This window comes from Mirounga leonina, unplaced genomic scaffold (assembly GCF_011800145.1).
Source record: "Mirounga leonina isolate KUSES-001 unplaced genomic scaffold, KU_Mleo_1.0 Mir_165, whole genome shotgun sequence".
Taxonomy (NCBI): Eukaryota; Metazoa; Chordata; class Mammalia; order Carnivora; family Phocidae; genus Mirounga; species Mirounga leonina.
The window spans coordinates 81,671,781-81,689,397 of record NW_023270415.1 but is presented as its reverse complement, the minus strand read 5'-3'; the positions used below and the strand labels follow the sequence as shown (position 1 = coordinate 81,689,397).

General features: G+C 62.2%; 3 protein-coding genes across 4 annotated transcripts; 2 read left to right on the top strand and 1 right to left on the bottom strand.

Annotated features, from left to right (window-relative positions):
- Nucleotides 1-592: 592 nt before the first annotated feature.
- GFUS (GDP-L-fucose synthase) lies at nt 593-4,688 on the top strand. The gene is made up of 10 exons (XM_035012082.1): nt 593-749; nt 1,079-1,193; nt 2,372-2,500; nt 2,579-2,652; nt 2,845-2,978; nt 3,078-3,142; nt 3,505-3,571; nt 3,728-3,807; nt 3,960-4,059; nt 4,319-4,688. Exons 1-10 carry the CDS (start codon nt 604-606, stop codon nt 4,372-4,374), a joined length of 966 nt encoding a protein of 321 aa, XP_034867973.1. The 5' UTR covers nt 593-603; the 3' UTR covers nt 4,375-4,688.
- A 2,692-nt stretch (nt 4,689-7,380) lies between these two features.
- On the top strand, nt 7,381-12,689 carry PYCR3 (pyrroline-5-carboxylate reductase 3). 2 transcript variants are annotated; one of them, XM_035012084.1, is made up of 6 exons: nt 7,381-7,514; nt 9,250-9,314; nt 9,848-10,027; nt 10,360-10,601; nt 10,888-10,980; nt 11,197-12,689. In XM_035012084.1, the coding sequence occupies exons 1-6, from the start codon at nt 7,415-7,417 to the stop codon at nt 11,327-11,329; spliced, it is 813 nt and encodes a 270-aa protein (XP_034867975.1). In that variant the 5' UTR covers nt 7,381-7,414; the 3' UTR covers nt 11,330-12,689. The 2 variants fall into 2 exon arrangements, with proteins under 2 accessions (XP_034867975.1, XP_034867974.1); XM_035012083.1 differs by having other exon boundaries at nt 7,382-7,514; nt 10,360-10,572.
- A 190-nt stretch (nt 12,690-12,879) lies between these two features.
- Nucleotides 12,880-17,579, bottom strand: TIGD5 (tigger transposable element derived 5). The gene has a single exon (XM_035012081.1). The coding sequence runs from the start codon at nt 17,534-17,536 to the stop codon at nt 15,749-15,751; it is 1,788 nt and encodes a 595-aa protein (XP_034867972.1). The 5' UTR covers nt 17,537-17,579; the 3' UTR covers nt 12,880-15,748.
- Nucleotides 17,580-17,617: the final 38 nt, after the last annotated feature.

Here is a 17,617-nt window from a genome sequence, read left to right as displayed (position 1 = left end):
CTGTCCAGTTCTGAGCCGGAAGCGCCACCTGCGCGGGAGGAACTAGGCTGGCGAAGGCTCTCCTGGACCAGCTGGCCGCGGGTGGGCACCCAACTGCAAACAGCGTGCTGCCCCTTCCTTGCCTGTGGCATGTGAGCTTTGGCTGGGAGTAACCTTCATGATATGGGCCAGGAGCCCCCAGCCCCAAGATTGTCTGCCTCCCCACTTGTCAGCTTAAGATGTGCCATCTGTCCCCTTTCTTGGCCCAGTGTGGGTCTTGGGTTGGGCCTGCAGGGCAGAGACTGGAACCAGGCTCTCTTGGGTGGGTGGGAGCCCCAAGGCCCCTGTGCAGATCTAGGCAGAGGGCTCCCTAGGGAATGGGGTGGGAGGGGAAGACTCAGGCCAGCCGGGTCTCTGTGGTGCCCAGCAGGCTCTCTGTCATCCCGGGGCTGGGGGGGGGGGGGTCGGTCTCATCCTGTTCTGCTTGCCACAGGAAACCCTGGGCTAGCCCGTGGATGGTTGCTGTGGGGTCCACTGCTAAGGGTAGTGACCCCAAACAGGGGCATCTCCAGGGAGTGGGGTTCCATCTGCCTCCCACTATTTGCCCCCACAGGTGCAACCAACATGAGTGAGCCTGGGGGATCAGTACGAATCCTAGTGACAGGTGGATCTGGGCTGGTGGGCAGAGCCATCCAAGAGGTGGTAGCAGATGGAGCTGGGCTGCCTGGAGAGGACTGGGTGTTCGTCTCCTCCAAGGACGCTGATCTCACGTGAGTGGACCCATCCCTGGAGCAGACCCTCCAGACTCAGAGCTCCAGGCCAGCCCTGTCCCTGAGCCTGGTAGCCTCATGTTTGGGTTTTTCCCTCCAGGTGGCTGGCCTGGCTTGGGTGTGTGCAGCTCTGCTTCTAGGCAAACATCCTCGCATCTATTCCTGGAAGCCCACACCTTCATAACAGCCAGTGCCTGAACTGGCCACTTTCCTTTTTGGCAGCCCCTCCTGCCATCAGCCCTGCCCCCTGCCACCAGCACCCCAACCCCAGGGTGCTAGTTCCTTCCCTCAGGCCTCCAGGGGGCCTCTGATGGCCTGGCTCCTCCCAGGGACGCTGCACAGACCCGAGCCCTGTTTGAAAAGGTCCAGCCCACCCATGTCATCCACCTTGCTGCAATGGTGGGGGGCCTGTTCCGGAATATCAAATACAACCTGGACTTCTGGGTAAGTGAGAGGGCCCCATGGAGCACTAGGAACTTCTTGGTAGGCTCCCCATGCTTATGTTTTGGCCCCAGGAAGTCCCTGAGGGTCAGACTTGGCACAACCTGGTGGGGGCAGTCCCTGTGGAGTCCCCAATGATCCACACTTGCTTGGTAGGTCTATGGGCATGCAGGTGAGCCTGGGGGCATTTGGCCCAATAGGAAAAGCCATGGAGCTGACCGGGGGTTGGGGGAACTGAGAGAAACCAGTATTTTCTGTTTGACCTAGGTAGGGTTAATTCCTACTCCCTTAGCCCCCTGGGCCTCTAGACCCTCCTGCTCCTGGACCTCTCTGGTCCAGCTGCACTGAACCAGGCCCACCACGCATTCTGGGGTGCAGAGATGTGAGCTGGGCTCTGGGTCTGAGGCATCTAGCCTGGGGGCGTGAGGTATGGCGGAAGGGGCAGGAAGAGAGCAGGGCTCTGCCTATAGCCTGGCTCCTGCCAGGCTGTGCCCCTGAGGGTTGGCCCCACCATCTCTGGGCATCTGGTCTTGGTATGATTCAGCCCTGCATCGGGCACAGGGATGGCAGAGGCTCAGATTAGATTCTGCCCAAGGACCCTGTCACCCCAGGGCTCTCCTTGTCTCGTTAGCAGTCTTCCCAGAAGGCTGCCTAGTGGCCATCTCTCCCACTCCTAAGAGCGGTGCAAATGCCCAATTTCCTCCCAAGATCCAGAGAAGGTGGGGTCTGGGGAGGAGTAGGGCTGGTGGCTTCCCTGCTACTGGGTGGTATAGTTGGGTAGGCTTCTCTGGGGTAGGGGAATGGAGGAGCCCCTTCTCCCCATCCCTGCCCAGGGCCAGATGGTGCCTGCCCTCAGCAGCCTGTGTGGGTGAGGTCCAGCCCTGAGCTAGGGGGTGTGGTCCTGTCCTCCAGCCCCCCTCCCAGAGCCCAGGGGTGGGGTAAGGGTAGAAGGACTGCCTGCTAAGGAGGTAACAGGCTTCCATGGTTTCTGGAAGGTTTATGCTGGGAGGTTTTGCCTTGTCCCAGGAAGCAGTTAGGGTAAACTGGTTCAGGTGCTGCCCTTGTGGGAGGGGTCGGAGTATGTCCTGCTTCTGTCCCTGGAGGGGCAGGTAAGGACTGAAGTCCTGCCTGGAGGGGCTTGCATCTGCTCTCCCACCCTTCCCCCCCCCCGCCCACGTCAGAGGAAAAACGTACACATCAACGACAACGTCCTGCACTCGGCCTTCGAGGTGGGCGTGCATAAGGTGGTTTCCTGCCTTTCTACCTGTATCTTCCCGGACAAGACCACCTATCCTATCGATGAGACTATGGTGAGGGGCGGGGCCCGACGGGGACGGGGCCCGACGGGGGCGGGGCCAGGAAAGCAAAGGCCTCCCCTGCTCTCCTAGATCCACGACGGGCCACCGCACAGCAGCAATTTTGGCTACTCCTACGCCAAGAGGATGATCGACGTGCAGAACAGGTCCTCCGCCCGGGTGCCCAGCCGAGACCCGACAGGAAAAGGGAGGAGGGCCCAGAGGGTTCCCCCGCAGGGCTCCCACGCTTCATGGCCCCTCTTTGCGGGCCTCCGGTTTTTCCATCCATGAGGCCAGGGCGGGTGCGGTGGGTCAGTGGTCCCAGGGCAAGGGCCGGAAGAGACGCTGGGACTTTGCAGGGCCTACTTCCAGCAGCATGGCTGCACTTTCACCGCTGTCATCCCCACTAACGTCTTCGGGCCCCATGACAACTTCAACATTGAGGATGGCCACGTGCTGCCTGGCCTCATCCACAAGGTGCACCTGGCCAAGAGTGAGTGCCTGCTTGTGGGGCCCCAGGGCCTCAGCTGGGAGGAGGGGTGGTGGTGGGCACAGCCCCCCCCCCACAGCTGCCCCCTCCCTAAATCTGCAGGCAGCGGCTCCGCCCTGACGGTGTGGGGCACTGGAAAGCCACGGAGGCAGTTCATCTACTCACTGGTTGGTGCCTAGCTCTCCACCCAAACGTTTCCTGGCCTGCCATGCTGCTTGTGGGAAGGCCGTAGCCTGAGGGAGCCTGGTAAAAGAGTGGGGTCCAGGCTGAGCCTCCGGAGGAGCAGTCACTGGTGCCCCCCTGGGTTGCTGTAGGCACCTGGCCTCATGGGAGTCGCCAGGTGCAGCACTGAGCTCAGTGAGAGACATAACTCTCTGTTGGTGAGCTGGCTAAGAGCTGCCCAAAGGGAGAGACTTCTGGCCCCAGTGGAGCCTGGGCTGTGTCCTCACTGAGCAGGGGCACTTAGGAGGGGTGGCCTATGGCCCCATGTGGCCGTAACTTGTGGCCTCTGACCCTTTTTGACTTCTAGGACCTGGCCCGGCTCTTTATCTGGGTCCTGCGGGAGTACAATGAGGTGGAGCCCATCATCCTATCAGGTGGGCACCCTTTGGCCTCTGCCACTAAAGCAGGACCAAACCCACGTCTGTCCTGAGAGCAGCTAGGTGGGGAATGACAGTATTGTGGGGGGCTGGGTGACAGCAAGGCCGGGCAGAGGAGGCCTGACCTGGCTGTTGGCACCCCGCTCCCCACAGTGGGCGAGGAGGATGAGGTCTCTATCCAGGAGGCAGCTGAAGCCGTGGTGGAGGCCATGGACTTCCATGGGGAGGTCACCGTATCCTTTGGCTCTGACGCACCCAAGATGGCTCTCCCCCTGGCCACTGGAGAGAGGAGGGGTGGTGTTCCCCCTGGGAAAGGCAGAAGAGGTTCAAGGGCAGGCAGGGACGGGGAGTGCCCCTTCTGCTGTGGCCTTGACCAGGCACCTAGTTTGATACAACCAAGTCAGATGGGCAGTTTAAGAAGACGGCCAGTAACGGCAAGCTTCGGACCTACCTGCCCGACTTCCGGTTTACACCCTTCAAGCAGGGTGAGCCCCCTGGTCCTCCCCTGGCTCTCCCACCCCATCCCGCAAGACCTCCTATCCCCTCCTTCCTGGCTTTGGCTTCTCTACTTCAAGCTGCAGACACCCTCAGGGTTTGGAGTCCAAACCTTTATCGGGGAGGAAGGACAGAGAAGGGGTGACTGCAGGTGTCACTGGGGCCTCTGCCCTCCCCATCTCCTCCAGTGGAGATCAGTGCAGCCCCAGCCCTCACCTGCCACCACCTGTTACCTGCCCCCCTCTGCAGCTGTGAAGGAGACCTGTGCCTGGTTCACCCACAACTACGAACAGGCCCGGAAGTGAAGCACAGTGTGGGAGCAGGCGCGGGCTGCCCCCAAGGCCCCGGAGGCAGCACCCTCAGACCCTGCAGGAGTGGAGGGCACTGCCCAGCAATCTGGGCCCACGTTCTCCCCTCCACCAGGGCGGCTCTGGGCAGCTGTGCAGTGGGGCCACCATTCATGTCTGTCCTCAGGGAAACCAAGGCCTGGCCAGGTTCTCCCAGCACCTTGCTCCCCAACACCAGTCCCAGGGTCCTGAGTGTGTCCCCTTCTGATCCTGCTCTCCCACTCCCTGGGAGCTAATAAAGTCCATTTTCCCAGGCCTGGCCCCAAAAGCTCTGTGCCAGCCATTCCTCCCCTCCCCCCCCACCCCAACACACACACACAGGCACTGTCTCCCTGAGCCTGGCTAACCCCAGGACCTACCGTTCACCTGCTGACTGCTCAGCTCTGGAGAGACAACTGGGCCAGGGAGGCTCACTGTCCCTGGAGTGGAAGGGCAGCAGCGGCTGGCCAAGTGGGTGTGCAGGTGAGAAGCAGGCAGGCTGCAGGGTAGAGGTGGTGGACAGTCAGTCGGTGGGGATACAGGGCAGGGTACCTGTAGCAGTCCCAGCGGGTGGTGTGGGCTCAGCTTAGCCTTTCCACATGAGGTCATATGCAGGCCTGGGTGACCTGAACTCCCTGGGCCTACCTGTCAGCACCTGAACTTTGCAGGACAAAGCTGGTCCTGGATTTGGACAGGCTGAGTAGGCATGTGGATAGATCCAAGCGGAGGGTGGTGAACAGACCCCAGGAGAGAGCTGTACCAGGCCTGGCCCCTCACCTCCCTGGCCCTCAGGTGGCAGCCTGTGATGGGGCCTGGCCTGCCCTTCTCCCCTGGACAGTAACAAGTGTCACAAAGGAGGGCCTGCTGGGCCTGGTGGGTAGGGGTGAGCAGCACAGACCTCCCCATTCTTAGCAGGAATCCAGCCAAGTCCCCAGGGTGGCCAGGCACTGCTGGGGTGTGGACCCAGGAGTGCACAACTCCAAAGCCCTGAGATACGTTCCTTGGCTCCAGGCCGGCCCTCCTCTCAGGTCCCCTCTCTTCTGGGTCACCCTTCATCATCCTCATGCTGGTGGCTCCCAGCTTTCTTCTGACCCCGGAAGTGCCTGGCGTCATGTTAATTCTTTCCTCTGTTCAGGCGTATTGGCTGTCTTCCCTGTGCCAGGCATGGCTTCCCACCTCTGTCCCTGTGCCCATCTGCACCCACCCTCTTCCCCCAGCGAGCTGCAGTGTTTACGCCCCAGGGCTCTCCCCCAGTGAGCTGCACTGTTTACCCCGCAGGGCTCTCCCCCAGAGAGCTGCAGTGTTTACCCCCCCCCCGCACTCTCCCCCAGCGAGCTGCAGTGTTTACCCCCCAGGGCTCCTATGGGACTGGCCCAGGACCTTCCTGTCAGTGCCTCCCCCACCTTTTCGGCCTCAACTGATGTGTTGCTTTCTCTGAGTGCCCACTCTGCTGCGGGATTCCTGTGTGCTTCTCTGGGAATGCCCGGAGCCTCTCCCTCCCCCCAGGACTTGGAGCTCTAGGACCTGGGTCAGCCTTCACTGTGTGTTCGCTGGGCTCCAGCCCTCTGTGAATGAAGGCTCTGCTCATGTCAGGGTTCAGGGAGGGGGTGGTGCCAGAGTCAGCCATGTGAAAACATACAGAGGGAGGCCCAGCCTAGGGGAGAGGCCTGGACACACTTGGCGGGACATAGATCGTGGCTGTGTGTCTTGATGAGCCACCCTCTACTGCTGTGAGTATGTGTGTGTGTTTACTGCAGAGGGGCCGTGCCCTCAGCCAGAATGCAGGTCCTCCAGGTGCAGGTCCCGCTGCCTATACTCTGCTGCTGTATGGCCTTCATCACCAGCCCAGAGCAGGGCCCACACACTGTGGGGGTAGTGTTGAATGAATGAGGGGATTTAATTGTTGAAGAGCTTAGACTGTGTCAAAGTAGAGTTTAGAATAACAAAACATTTTAAAAATGCAATCTTAAAAAAAAAAAACCTACAATCTTAGATCTTCAAGCCTTATTTTTCCTGTGTCAATTACAAATTAAAGTACTCCCACCCCTACCCTCCCCTCATTTCAAACATGGCCTCTTGCCACGGCCAAGCACTCCATCCGCACCCCCCACGCCGCTGGGACCAACAAGACGGGCCAGGTCTCCGCTGGGGACCCAGGCCTCAGGAAGGCCTCTCCTGCCTTCTTGCAGCAGCCTGGGAGGCCCAGGAAAACCAGGATCCAGGCTGGCTGGAGGAGCTCCTCTAATCCGGTAAAGCGACAGGCCCCTGCTCACACATTTCACTGGCCGTGCCCAGGTTATGCTGTCACCCGGACCCGCTGCAGCTTGGAGAGGGGCTGACAGCAAGCCCCGACCAGGCAATCCTGCCCTCCGCACCCGAGTCCACTCCCAGGTTCCAGAGAACCAGGGCGCCCTGAGGACGCGGCTCCCACCCAGGGAAACCGGCCTAAGGCTGGCAGGGCTTCGCTCCCCAGCTCCTGACATGTCCTGACGGTGGGCCAGGGTCCGGACCTTGCCTGTCCCGGTCTTTCATCAGAATCAGGGCGGATGCTTCCTCCTGGAAGCTAAGCTGCCCAGCGGCCACCCGCCAGTGCTTTCCCAGACTCTGCAGCGTCCCCGCGAGGGACACCCACCAGGCACGCTCCAGGGCGCGGACCTCCGGGACAGAGTCAGAGGAACCCCACCCTTTCCGACCCTTCGCCTTTGAGTGGAGCCTCTCAAGCTGCCCTCTCGCCTTCGGCACAGGTGCCACGTCCTCGGCCTTTCGTGGGGCACCGCGAGGCCTATAGGGTGCCCCGCCCCGCCCCACGCGGCGCCCCACAGCGCCTCGCTCTCTCGGGCCAATGAGCAGCGTGGGGAGGGACTCGCTGCTGAGCGAACCTAGAGCTCGGAGCCCGGAAGGGGGTGGGCGGGGCGTAAGGTACCGGTAACCAATCGACGATGACGGGGGCGGGGCGGCGTAGCCCATTGGCGGGGCCGAGGGCGTGGGGCGGGGCAAGGCCAGGCCAGGCCGTGGCGAGATGGCGGCGGCGGAGACGCAGGGGATGGACCCGCTTCGCGTGGGCTTCGTGGGCGCGGGACGTATGGCGGAGGCCATCGCGCAGGGCTTCATCCGAGCAGGTGGGGCGCCGCGGGAGTGCGGCGCGTGGGTCCCCGGGCCTGGGAGCCAGCGGGCGTCCGACGCGCGCCCGGTGTGCGAGGGAAGGGTTCACCTGCGCGCTGCTCACCTGCCTGGAGGGATGCATCCCGCAGAGCTCCTGGGCGAGGAGCGAGGGCCACAAGGGAGCCCTCCGCGCGGGGTCCTCAGGGTGCAGCGGGTTCGGCCGGGCGGGCGTGGGCCAGGGCGGATCGCGGCCGCTGCCCCTGCGGACTCCGCTTCCTCAGCACAGCAGCGAGGGGTGTGCGTGGGTGGCGTAGAGCTGGTTGTCCCCGCAGGGGCCGTGAGCCACGTGGGGCCACAGAGCACCTGAGATGTGCTGCGAGTTTGTAGAATAAAATCTGTCGGGTTTGGAAGATGTAGCACACTCGAAAAACGAGAAAGTAACATATTTGAGTAATTTTTAGTGCTGACTAAAACCAATATTTGGAAGGGTAGTATTTTGTTTACACCGGGTTAAATAAAATGTATTAGAGTTAACTTTATCTTTCTCTTTTACTTGCTTAATGTGACTACTAGAAAATGTGAAGTTAGGTATTTGGCTCCGGTGATATTTCCCTCGGACAGCACTACCTTAGAGCCTGGAATCTCCCACTAACTTCTGGTCTGCTGCCTGGGTCGAGTGGGTTGACCTTTGAGACTCCGATTCTGTTTTCTCCTCCTGTGCCAGCTCCACTGCGGTGGCAGGCTGCAGGTTTTCTCCACGTGGGCACTGTGGACGTTTGGGTTGGGATAATTCTCCATCCTTCACATTGTAGGGTGTTTAGCCACTTTGCTGGTCTCTCCCCACTAGATGTTAGTAGCATCCCCCAGTTATGACAGCCAAAGCTGTCTCCAGAGGTTACCACATGTCCCCTGGGGTTGGAGGGCAAAAACTTCCTGGGTGGAGAACCACTGGTTTATTGCAAGGCAGGGCAGTGCTGTCCGGGTCTTACTCCATGGGTTTTAGAAACCTTGACGTGCAAGTTATGGGCTGGCTTTCTGTCTTCAGCCTCTGTCAAGGTTCAGAAGGGTCAAAATCATCAGAACGTAGTTGAGTGCACGTCTCAGGTGTTTTACCTGTAGAACCTGGCAGTACCGCCTTCCTCCCAGGGCTGTACAAGTTCAATATTGAACACAGTACCGGTATGTGTGGGCATGCGTGGTGGTGTCACTGTCCTGACCAACTGGCTCTGTGTTCAGGTTGTGAGGTGCGCTTCTGCCTTCCTGTTAGACCTTGCAGAAACTTAATCTCCCAGCCCTGTACGCCACAAATGCAGATGATTTCTACCCGATGGGCTCTGAGCCTCTGCTTGGACATCCCAGCACAGACGTACCCCCAACACCCAGGGAAGCTCAGCCCCTATTGGGCCCCCCTCCCCACCGTGCCCTCTCCTCCACCCTAGCCTTCCTGTCCCCGGAGGCTGTGTCCTCATGAGACTAGGCAAGCTCCAGGCCCCTGCATCTAGCCCCCGTGGACTCAGCAGCAGCAGGCAGGTGGTGATGACTGACAAGCAGGATAGAATGGAGCTGAGCACCAGGGTGCACCAAACGCCCCTGCCAGGCCCTTGGGTTCTCACAGAGCGTCAGGCAAGCTAGGGGCCAGGATGGCTGAGCATGAGAGGCCCTTCAGGAAGGGGCAGGCCGGGCTGGTTCCTGCTCTTCCTTCCTTCCACTCCACCTCCTCACAAACCCTTCTGCTTTTGCTTTTCTCTCCAGGAAAACTAGAAGCTGAGCACATACTGGCCAGTGCACCAACTGACAGGAACCTCTGTCACTTCCAGGTGAGCTGGGCCCCAGCTCTTCTGAGTTGAGGCTTTTCTGTGGGGCTCATGGTGGCTCTTGGCCCCTGTCCCTCTGAGACAGTTCTTGGGGCCAGGGAAATGCTGATTATTTAGCTAAACTTTTGAGATGGGCTGGGCTGGGGAAGGGGAGGTCAAAGACCAGAAGGAAAGCCAAGGTTGGGGAAGGCTAAGGCAGAGTGAAGGGTGTGTGTGTGTGCGCGCACACACACTCATGTAAATGCACGTGTGTACACGTGTGTTGGGGGGCAGAGATGGTTGTGGGCACTCACTGGGGTCAGAGGGCACAAGGAAGTGCTGACATCAGGGGTCCTGTGAGGTGCAGGGTTGGTCCTGAGCAAGAATGGATGGTCTGGGTGAGTCTTGGGCTTTGGAAGTGGGGGTGGTGCAGGCATTTGCAATGGGAGAGACCCATGGGGACCCCTGGGAATGCAGGGTGGCCTCCAGCAGGAAGGGCCATGGTCTGGGAGGCTGTCCCATTTACCCCAGCCCTGATCCCACTGTCCCCACTGCAGTCTCTGGGCTGCCGGACCACCCACTCCAACCAGGAGGTTCTGCAGAACTGCTTGCTGGTCTTCTTTGCTACCAAGCCTCATGTCCTGCCCACTGTCCTGGCCGAGGTGGCCCCTGTGGTAACCACTAAGCACATCTTGGTGTCTGTGGCCGCCGGGGTCTCTCTGAGCACCCTGGAAGAGGTGAGTTGCCTGTGGGGGTTATGTGGGAGCTGAGGCTCTGACCTCAGAGTCCATTCTGCTGGTCAGAACTTCCCACCCTTTGCCATCCCAGACTGGTGCCAGCCTGGGTTTAGCCCTTTAGGAAGGTGGGATGGGTGAAACCTGTGACAGACAGCCTCCCAGACCAACCCCAGCCCAAAGAGGAGGCCAGGTGACCAAGGGGGCTGGGGCTTAGGTTCCTGCTGGCACCCCAGCCAGGACACAGGGGAGGGAGCCCACAGCTGGCTGAGGCCTGGGTCTGCCTGACGGGGCCAATCCCACATGATCCCTGACTCCAGCTTCTCTCTGACCAGCTGCTGCCCCCGACCACACGGGTGCTGCGGGTCTCACCCAACCTGCCCTGCATGGTTCAGGAGGGGGCCATAGTGATGGCACGGGGCCGCCACGCCGGAAGCAGCGAGGCCAAGCTCCTGCAGACCCTGCTGGAGGCCTGCGGGCAGTGCGAGGAGGTACCTGAGGCCCACGTGGACATCCACACTGGCCTCAGTGGCAGCGGAGTGGCCTTCGTGAGTGTCGTCTCATCCCCCACCCCCAGGTCAGCCCTTGGCAAAGCGGAGACTTCTCAAGTCCCTGCAATGACCCCAGCCTTTGGGATTCGATTACTTGGTTCCCGGGCTGCCTGTGAGCTCTACTCTCTGCTACATCGTTGCCTTCCTGGGCCTTTGTCCAGTCAGACCCCTGGGCTCAAGCCTCAGCCCTAATTCCTGCATGGGTGGCCAGTGCTCTGGGCCATGTTCCTGAAGGTTCTGAGCTGTCTCCAGACTGGGTGCTACGTGCAGGGGAGTGTTGGCTTTGACAGTCTCCACCCCGCTCTGCTACAGGTGTGTGCCTTCTCCGAGGCCCTGGCCGAAGGTGCCATCAAGATGGGCATGCCGGGTGGCCTGGCCCACCGCATTGCCGCTCAGACCCTGCTGGTGAGTGAGGGCAGCCCCCGCGGGATCGTGTGAAAAGGGATGGGCTGCTATGTCTCCCAGGAGCAGCGGGAAGGGGGACAGCAGGTCCAAGAAGCCTGGATGAAGATCTGGGATGGGGGTCGGGGGTGGACCCATGACGAAGCAGGCTACGTGGGGCTGAGCTGGAGAACGGGCTGCCCGCTTCCCTTGAGTCACCCCCAGGGCCCCTCTCCCCAGGGAACAGCTAAGATGTTGCAGCAGAAGGGGCAGCACCCAGCTCAGCTGCGGACAGACGTGTGCACGCCGGGCGGCACCACCATCTACGGGCTGCACGCCCTGGAGCAGGGTGGACTTCGGGCCGCCACCATGAATGCCGTGGAGGCCGCCACCTCCCGGGCCAGGGAGCTCGGTGGGAAGTAGGGAACAGGCAGGGGCTGTGGGCTGCCCCCAGTCCCTCCTTCCTTGCCCCTTCCCCAGGACTGCAGCTCCCCCACCACGCAGGAGCCTCCTGGCTGCCCCCCGACCTCCACACGAGGAAATGAGAAGGGACAAGACGGGAAGGTTTCACAGGCAGGGGATCCCCTCACCATGGGAACCTCCCCCCCCCACCGCAGGGCAGAAGGCACCATGGCAGTGGCCCGCCGTCAGGTCTGGGGATGTGCTGGCCAGGTGCCCCGTGTGCTCAGCTGGTGGGTTGAGGGCAGGAGCAGGGCTGCTGCTGGAGCAGCTGGGTAGGCCCTTCCGACAGCTTTCTGACTGCAGCCAGCTCGGGGGCGGGGGCGGGGGCGGGGGCGGGGGGGCACCCAGACACCGCACAAGAGACCGGCTCCCCCTCAGTGAAGCCAGCACTGGTAGGCCCCCACATCGGTCTTGTCCTCGGGTTGACCTGCCATGGCGGGGGGCGTCACCCGCAGGGAGCTAGCCCCTGAGAAAACAACGGGGCTGGCTGCCCTTTGCTCTTTGCCTGGCTCAGGAGGAGCTGCACCGGGTCCTTCCCTTGGGAGCCCCCACGAACAGAGCGCTGGGCAGATGGGCCGCAGTGCTGATCAGCAGCAGGCCAGTGCAGGGAGGTCGGGCCTAGCCGGCTGCAGAACAGGGACTTGGCTTCAGCTGGGTGTGGGCCCCCTCCCCCAGCTAAGCTCCTGGCAAGTGGCAGGTGGAACCGGCCCTGATGACCGTTCCCTGGGTTGTCCTGGAGGGTCTCCTGGCCTGGTCTCTGACTGCAGGACATGGCTCTTCGGCACGTCCCTGGCCAGGAAAGCCAGGAACTTGGGTCCCACACCAAGGCCATGGGGCCTTTGGGTGGAGGAGGGGCTGCCTGCCTCTTTCCCCGACGCTGCCCCTGAGACTCCTGGAGCCTCCCCACCCCACGAAGGCCCCGGAGTGCTGGAGCTCCCCTCACTTCCACCCGGTGGCCTACTGAGACTGGGCCAGCCACAAAGTGGAGCAAGCTGCCTCCAGTTTACCAGCTGAGACTTGAAGCAAATCAGCCCTATCTGCACGTGGCTGATAGCACCCCCACAGCAGTGCTACCCCCGCTCACGCTCCCGTCCTCCATCCCCAGCCTTTGGCCTGTCCTCCCACACACATCCCCAGACCTGCTGCCCCCCTCCCCGCCGTGGTCCTTCCTTGGCCAACGGGCCCTTCCACCGGTCAGAAGGGTCCGCCCGAGGCCATTTCCACACCTGACTGATCTGTGAGATGGGAATAAAGGCACCGTCTGCACCGAGTGACTTATATCTAGGCTGATAAAGCAGATTGCAAGGGCCTGGAAGTACACCTGAGCCGAGGCTTGAGACCTGGGAGCAGGTGGTGTGGGGGCAGAGGTCACCCACACCTTGGCTGTACAGCACCAGCATCTGAAAGCTCCGATGGGTAGTCTTTGGCGTCCTCCCTAGCCCAACCGCATCCTCCAGTGTATGTTGGTGGGTTCAGCGATGCGTCTTCCCACCCAGTCTCCGAGAACCTGAGCGGGTTGGCTTGTGGGGCAGAAGACGCACCTCTGGCCAGCCCTGCCGTGAGCAGCCACTCGTGGAATGAGAGGCGCCTCCGTGAGCCCCCGGCCCAGCTGGAACGGCAGTCGTGCCCCAGGTGGTGGTGGGCCTGGACAGGACAGGAGTGGTGAGAGTGGCTTTGGGGGCCAGGGCTACAGCATGACCATCGGCCAGACACACTCACCTTCTGGCCCAACGCTCAGGTTACTTTGTCAAGAGACCGGGGGAGAGAATTTCCCTTTTCATCCGTGGTTTATATCTTCGTTACATTTTCAAATTATGAGGTGTTCTAGATCTAAGCATTGGGTCAAAAGTTACAAAATTAAGACTTCAGAAGTACCTGGTTGGCTGAGGCAGTAGAGCATGAAACTTGGTCCTCGGGGTCATGAGTTCAACCCCACGTTTGGTGTAGAGATTATTTAAATAAGAATATCTGCCAAAATTCAAAAAAATATATTAAAATAAGACTTTAGAACAGGGATGCATATGAAATTGACATGAACCTTTATTATAAAGCACGTTGGGCCTACCTGACTGGGTGAATTCCTCCCTCAGGGATGGGTGTGAAAAGGCCCCTCAACAGAGCATGCATCCCAAAAGCCCATGGTCCTCAAGGACACGCCCCTGGAGTCAAGGCTAGCCTGTGGGCACCCTTTTCTGGGCACAAACAGTGCCCAGTGCCCAGCCTCCCTCCCGGGCTCCCCGCAGCAATCCTGACTCACTGGGCTGGGACCTGGGCTGGGGGTCCCTGGAGGGCACACTCTTCCCTTCACCACATGCCGACATGGTGCCCTGCAGCCCCCGGGCTGTCTGGGGGTGGCTTCCCAGGCATGTAGCCCCCTTGGGCAAGGCCATGCCTCTCAGACAGCTCCCTCTGAGGGTTGCAGCTTAGTCTCATCCCCACAGAACATGCAGGTCAAGGGCGGTTTTAGTAGAGCCTGCACACCGGCTTGTCTTCATCCACGTGCCTCCCCTCCCCAGCCCGCTGCCAAGCCCACTGGATGCCCTAATGATGATCCTGACCAAGAGCCACTTTTGGGAAGAGCAGCAAGCTTTGCTGCTGTGAGTGTTCAACCATTCTGCAGAGAGAGACTCTGGGGTCCCAAGTGCACCCTTGCCCAGTGCCCATGGGGGCCCTGAGGTCTGCCTCTCCAGACTCCCCCAGGGGCATGCCTGGCAGAGCAGAGGCCAGGGCCTCCCAGCCCTAGGTCCCTGAGTTGCCATCGGATGTTACAAAAGGGAAGACTTCCTGAAGCCCCATGCCAGCTGCTTGGGTTAGAGTCCCAGGGCCAGCCACAGACGGCAGCCACAGACGGCCAGAGGCGCCTGCAGGGGCGCGGGCTGGAGACAGCTAGTGAGTGGACGGGCCAGAGGGGCCCCAGCTGGGGGCCCCTGCTCCCAAATTCTTCACACCTTCCCTCAGCTTTCAGATTTGAGACACATGGATGTGACACACACACACTCTGACCGGGGACTGTTCCACGGAACAACTTATGTTCTCAGACTTGTGGGGAAGCTGCTCTGGGGGCTCCCTCCAGCTGCCTCGGCAGTGCCTGGCCACCCCCTCCCATGGACACACCATGTGCCTGCAGCCGCCTGGCTACTGCTGGAGGATGTGGGGCAGGTGGGGGTGAAGGGAGGACGGAGGCAGGCAGCACTCAGACCTGGCCCCCGCCTCTCACAAGCGCTCTGGGCAGCACCTCCCCCAAGGCCGTCCCTCGGAGGCCCGGGCACCGCCGGACTCTGAACCTAGAGCTGGCCAGTGACACATGAACCCTTTCCTCCTCCTCTCAAACGGAGCCACTCAGAAGCCCAGTCCCTGGGGCTACGGGAAGCAGCTCCTTAGCCATACCCTTGGCAGTGCCAGGAGTTCCAATGGAGGAGCACTAAGGCACTGTAGGATTGTCCCCGTATGGCTGTCAGTATCGCAGGCCCGCTCCGGGTAGATGGCGTGGCTCTGGGCCTGGCTGCTGGTCCAGGGAGCTTGCTCAGTCATTGGCCAAGTCACCAGGGGCCCAAGTCTAGAAGGCTGCTAACCCCATAGAATAAGCAGTTTGGGAATGGAATTTTCTTAAGGAAAACTAACAGTCCCAGTGGAATAGAAATCTACACTTGCTGCTGCATCTGGAACCTCAGGATCCCCAATTGCCGGGCACCACCCTCCCTTCCCAGCCTCTATAGAGCCAACCTCCAAGAGCAGCCCCAGGCTGGGGAATGAGACACCACCCTGGGCCCCAGGCAGGTGATGGGGGGCTGTAAAAACGGACTCCGCGTGGAGATCTCCACATGGAGACTGCATGGCTGTGGCATGGGAACCATGAAGCACCAGAGCTCCAGACTTACAGGAGTGCTGGCCCCTTGTCCAGTGCATGTGATGGGCCACCCCGGAGGAGGGCAAGAGGTACGGACAGGCATGGAGCCCAGTAAGGGCCAGGGCCAGAAAACCGAGAGCTGCTCTGATTAGTGCGCTACGTTGTTCGTGGCAGGTGTGTGTGGCAAGGGACCCTGGCAAAAACCACAGACACCACGAGTGTGCTTGCGCAGGGAGGAGGTGTATGAGCCCAGGGCCCCTCTTCTAGCTCCCCTCAGGAGAATGGGGGACCAGTGGAGCAGGATGATCCTCCACAACAGAGCCCCTCCAAGTCAGCCTGGGGGCCAGGATCCCTGGAGCCCCCTGAGCCATGGGGTGGGCCATCCCAGGGGAGGGAGGGAGGGGAAATGGAAGACTGTGCGTGTCTCCTCCCTCCAAGTGCAGCAGGAGAACAGCCGCTGGGGGGCCACTCAGGCTGGCCTGGTCACACCCCATCCTCGGGGACTGCACGAGAGGGACCAATGCCCCCCAGCCTCCGGGCCATGCTGATCAGTGAGCGCAGCTGCACCAGCTTTGGTGGCCCCACCTCCCGGGGGTCCTGATTCTCCAGCCACCGGAGAGCTGTCTCCAGACCCCGGACAGCCTCCCCAGCAGTGGGCACGGCAGCCTCCTCCTCCTCCTCCCCACCTCCCACGACAGAGGGTAGGCTGGCTGGGGGTAGAGGGGCAGCAGGGGCCAGCACAGGGGGCCGGCCAGGGCCTGCCTCCTCCCTGCAGCTGTCGGGCAGCCCCCCATCATCGTCCAGATGCAGCCACGTGGCCACCTCCTCGGGCGCCAGGCGCTTGTAGGCCAGGGCTGCCAGGTGCGTGAGGTCGCTGAGCACCCGGCTGTGCTCTGCAGCGTCCTCGGCCTGGCCGGCCGGCTGCCCAACACACTCCTCAGTGGGCCGGGGCTCGAAGGCCGCCCGCAAGCCGAGCAGCCAGCACCGCTCAATGCTGCCTGCCTGCACCAGGTCCCAGGAGAGGCCGGCCAGGTAGAGCATGTCCTTGAGCATGAAGCTGCGCATGAAGTCCAACGGGGAGCCCCCCGCACAAGACACAGCTAGCCTCAAGAGCTCCCGCTTGTATAGCTGCTTGAAGGCGGCCACCACCCCCTGCTCCAGTGGGGCAGGGATGTGTGCCCGGCTGCTGCCCCTGGACAGGAAGAGCACCCGCACAGCACCATCCGGGGTTTGCAGCTCTTCGGGGGGGCTGAGGGGCTCGGGCCGACACCGCCGCAGGGTCTCCTCGCTCTCCTCCAGCGCGGGCACCCTGGCAGCGGGGCTTGGGCAGGGCGGGTGGGCCACCAGCAGCACGGCCTTCTGCTGCAGGCAGCTGCGGCGCAGATAGCGCCTCACGCCGGGGACGAACTCCTCGAAGAACCAGCCCCGCAGCAGAGGGCGACTGAGCCAGGCGTCCGGGCTGTAGCGGTACGAGGCGGGGAACTTGTCCTGGTTGTGGTGGCGCAGGCTAGGCGGGTCCGGCAGCTGCCCGATGACCAGCGGCTTCAGCTTGTGGCTACCGGTCAGGTTGGCGGCCAGCAGCACGGTCACCCGGTCACCCCGCCAGCGCCGGCCGCAGCCCCCCGCGCCGAGGTCTCCCGCGCCCAGGGGCGCGGCCTGCTCCGGAAGCAGCTTCCAGTAGAGGCCAGTGACGTTTGCGTTGTAGATCTGCTCGTCGCCGTAGCCGCCCTCGGCGGGGGGCGGCGGGGCCGCGGCCCGGTCGGGCAGGGGGCCGGAGCTGGAGCCGGGCGGCTGCGCGGGCTCCTGCTTGACGGGCGGGCCGGGCGCGGGGCCCGTGGCCAGAGGCTCGGCCTCGCCGTAGATACGCTGGCTGGAGATGCCGTGGCGCTTCTGCCAGCGCCAGAACCAGCCGTGGCTGGCCTTGAAGGTGCACTCGGGCCCATAGATCTGGCGCGCGAAGGCCTCGGCCTGCGCCTGGATGAGCGGCCCTGACAGCGGCACGCCGTGCTGGCGCAGCGCCAGGAACCACGAGTAGACGGCGCGGTCGATCTCCTCCTCGTTGGCCAGCCGCATCTTCTTGCGCTGCGTGCCCACCTCGCCGCCCAGCTGCTCCAGGAACCAGCGCAGCTTGGGCTCGTCCTTGAGCCAGCCGCGCAGCGTGCCGCCCGGCACACCGAAGTCGCGGCACACGCTGGCCTGCCGCTCGCCGCCCTTGACGCGCTCGATGGCCTGCAGCTTGTCCTTGATGGAGTAGGCCTTGCGGAAGGCCATCTTCACGGCCACGCGGGGCCGCGGCCCGGGCGCCGTGGGCGGCGGCCGCACGGCGGGGGCCGGGGTGGGCGCGGGGAGCCG

Excerpts from the sequence above, each read along its gene's own strand:
- TIGD5 (XM_035012081.1), bottom strand. The coding sequence starts at position 17,536 with ATGGCCTTCCGCAAGGCCTACTCCATCAAGGACAAGCTGCAGGCCATC.
- GFUS (XM_035012082.1), top strand. The coding sequence starts at position 604 with ATGAGTGAGCCTGGGGGATCAGTACGAATCCTAGTGACAGGTGGATCT. Across the intron at positions 3,143-3,504 it reads GGCAGTTCATCTACTCACTG|GACCTGGCCCGGCTCTTTAT; the intron begins GTTGGTGCCTAG and ends TTTGACTTCTAG. Across the intron at positions 3,572-3,727 it reads GGAGCCCATCATCCTATCAG|TGGGCGAGGAGGATGAGGTC; the intron begins GTGGGCACCCTT and ends CGCTCCCCACAG.
- PYCR3 (XM_035012083.1), top strand. The coding sequence starts at position 7,415 with ATGGCGGCGGCGGAGACGCAGGGGATGGACCCGCTTCGCGTGGGCTTC. Across the intron at positions 7,515-9,249 it reads GCAGGGCTTCATCCGAGCAG|GAAAACTAGAAGCTGAGCAC; the intron begins GTGGGGCGCCGC and ends TTTTCTCTCCAG. Across the intron at positions 10,981-11,196 it reads TTGCCGCTCAGACCCTGCTG|GGAACAGCTAAGATGTTGCA; the intron begins GTGAGTGAGGGC and ends CCCTCTCCCCAG.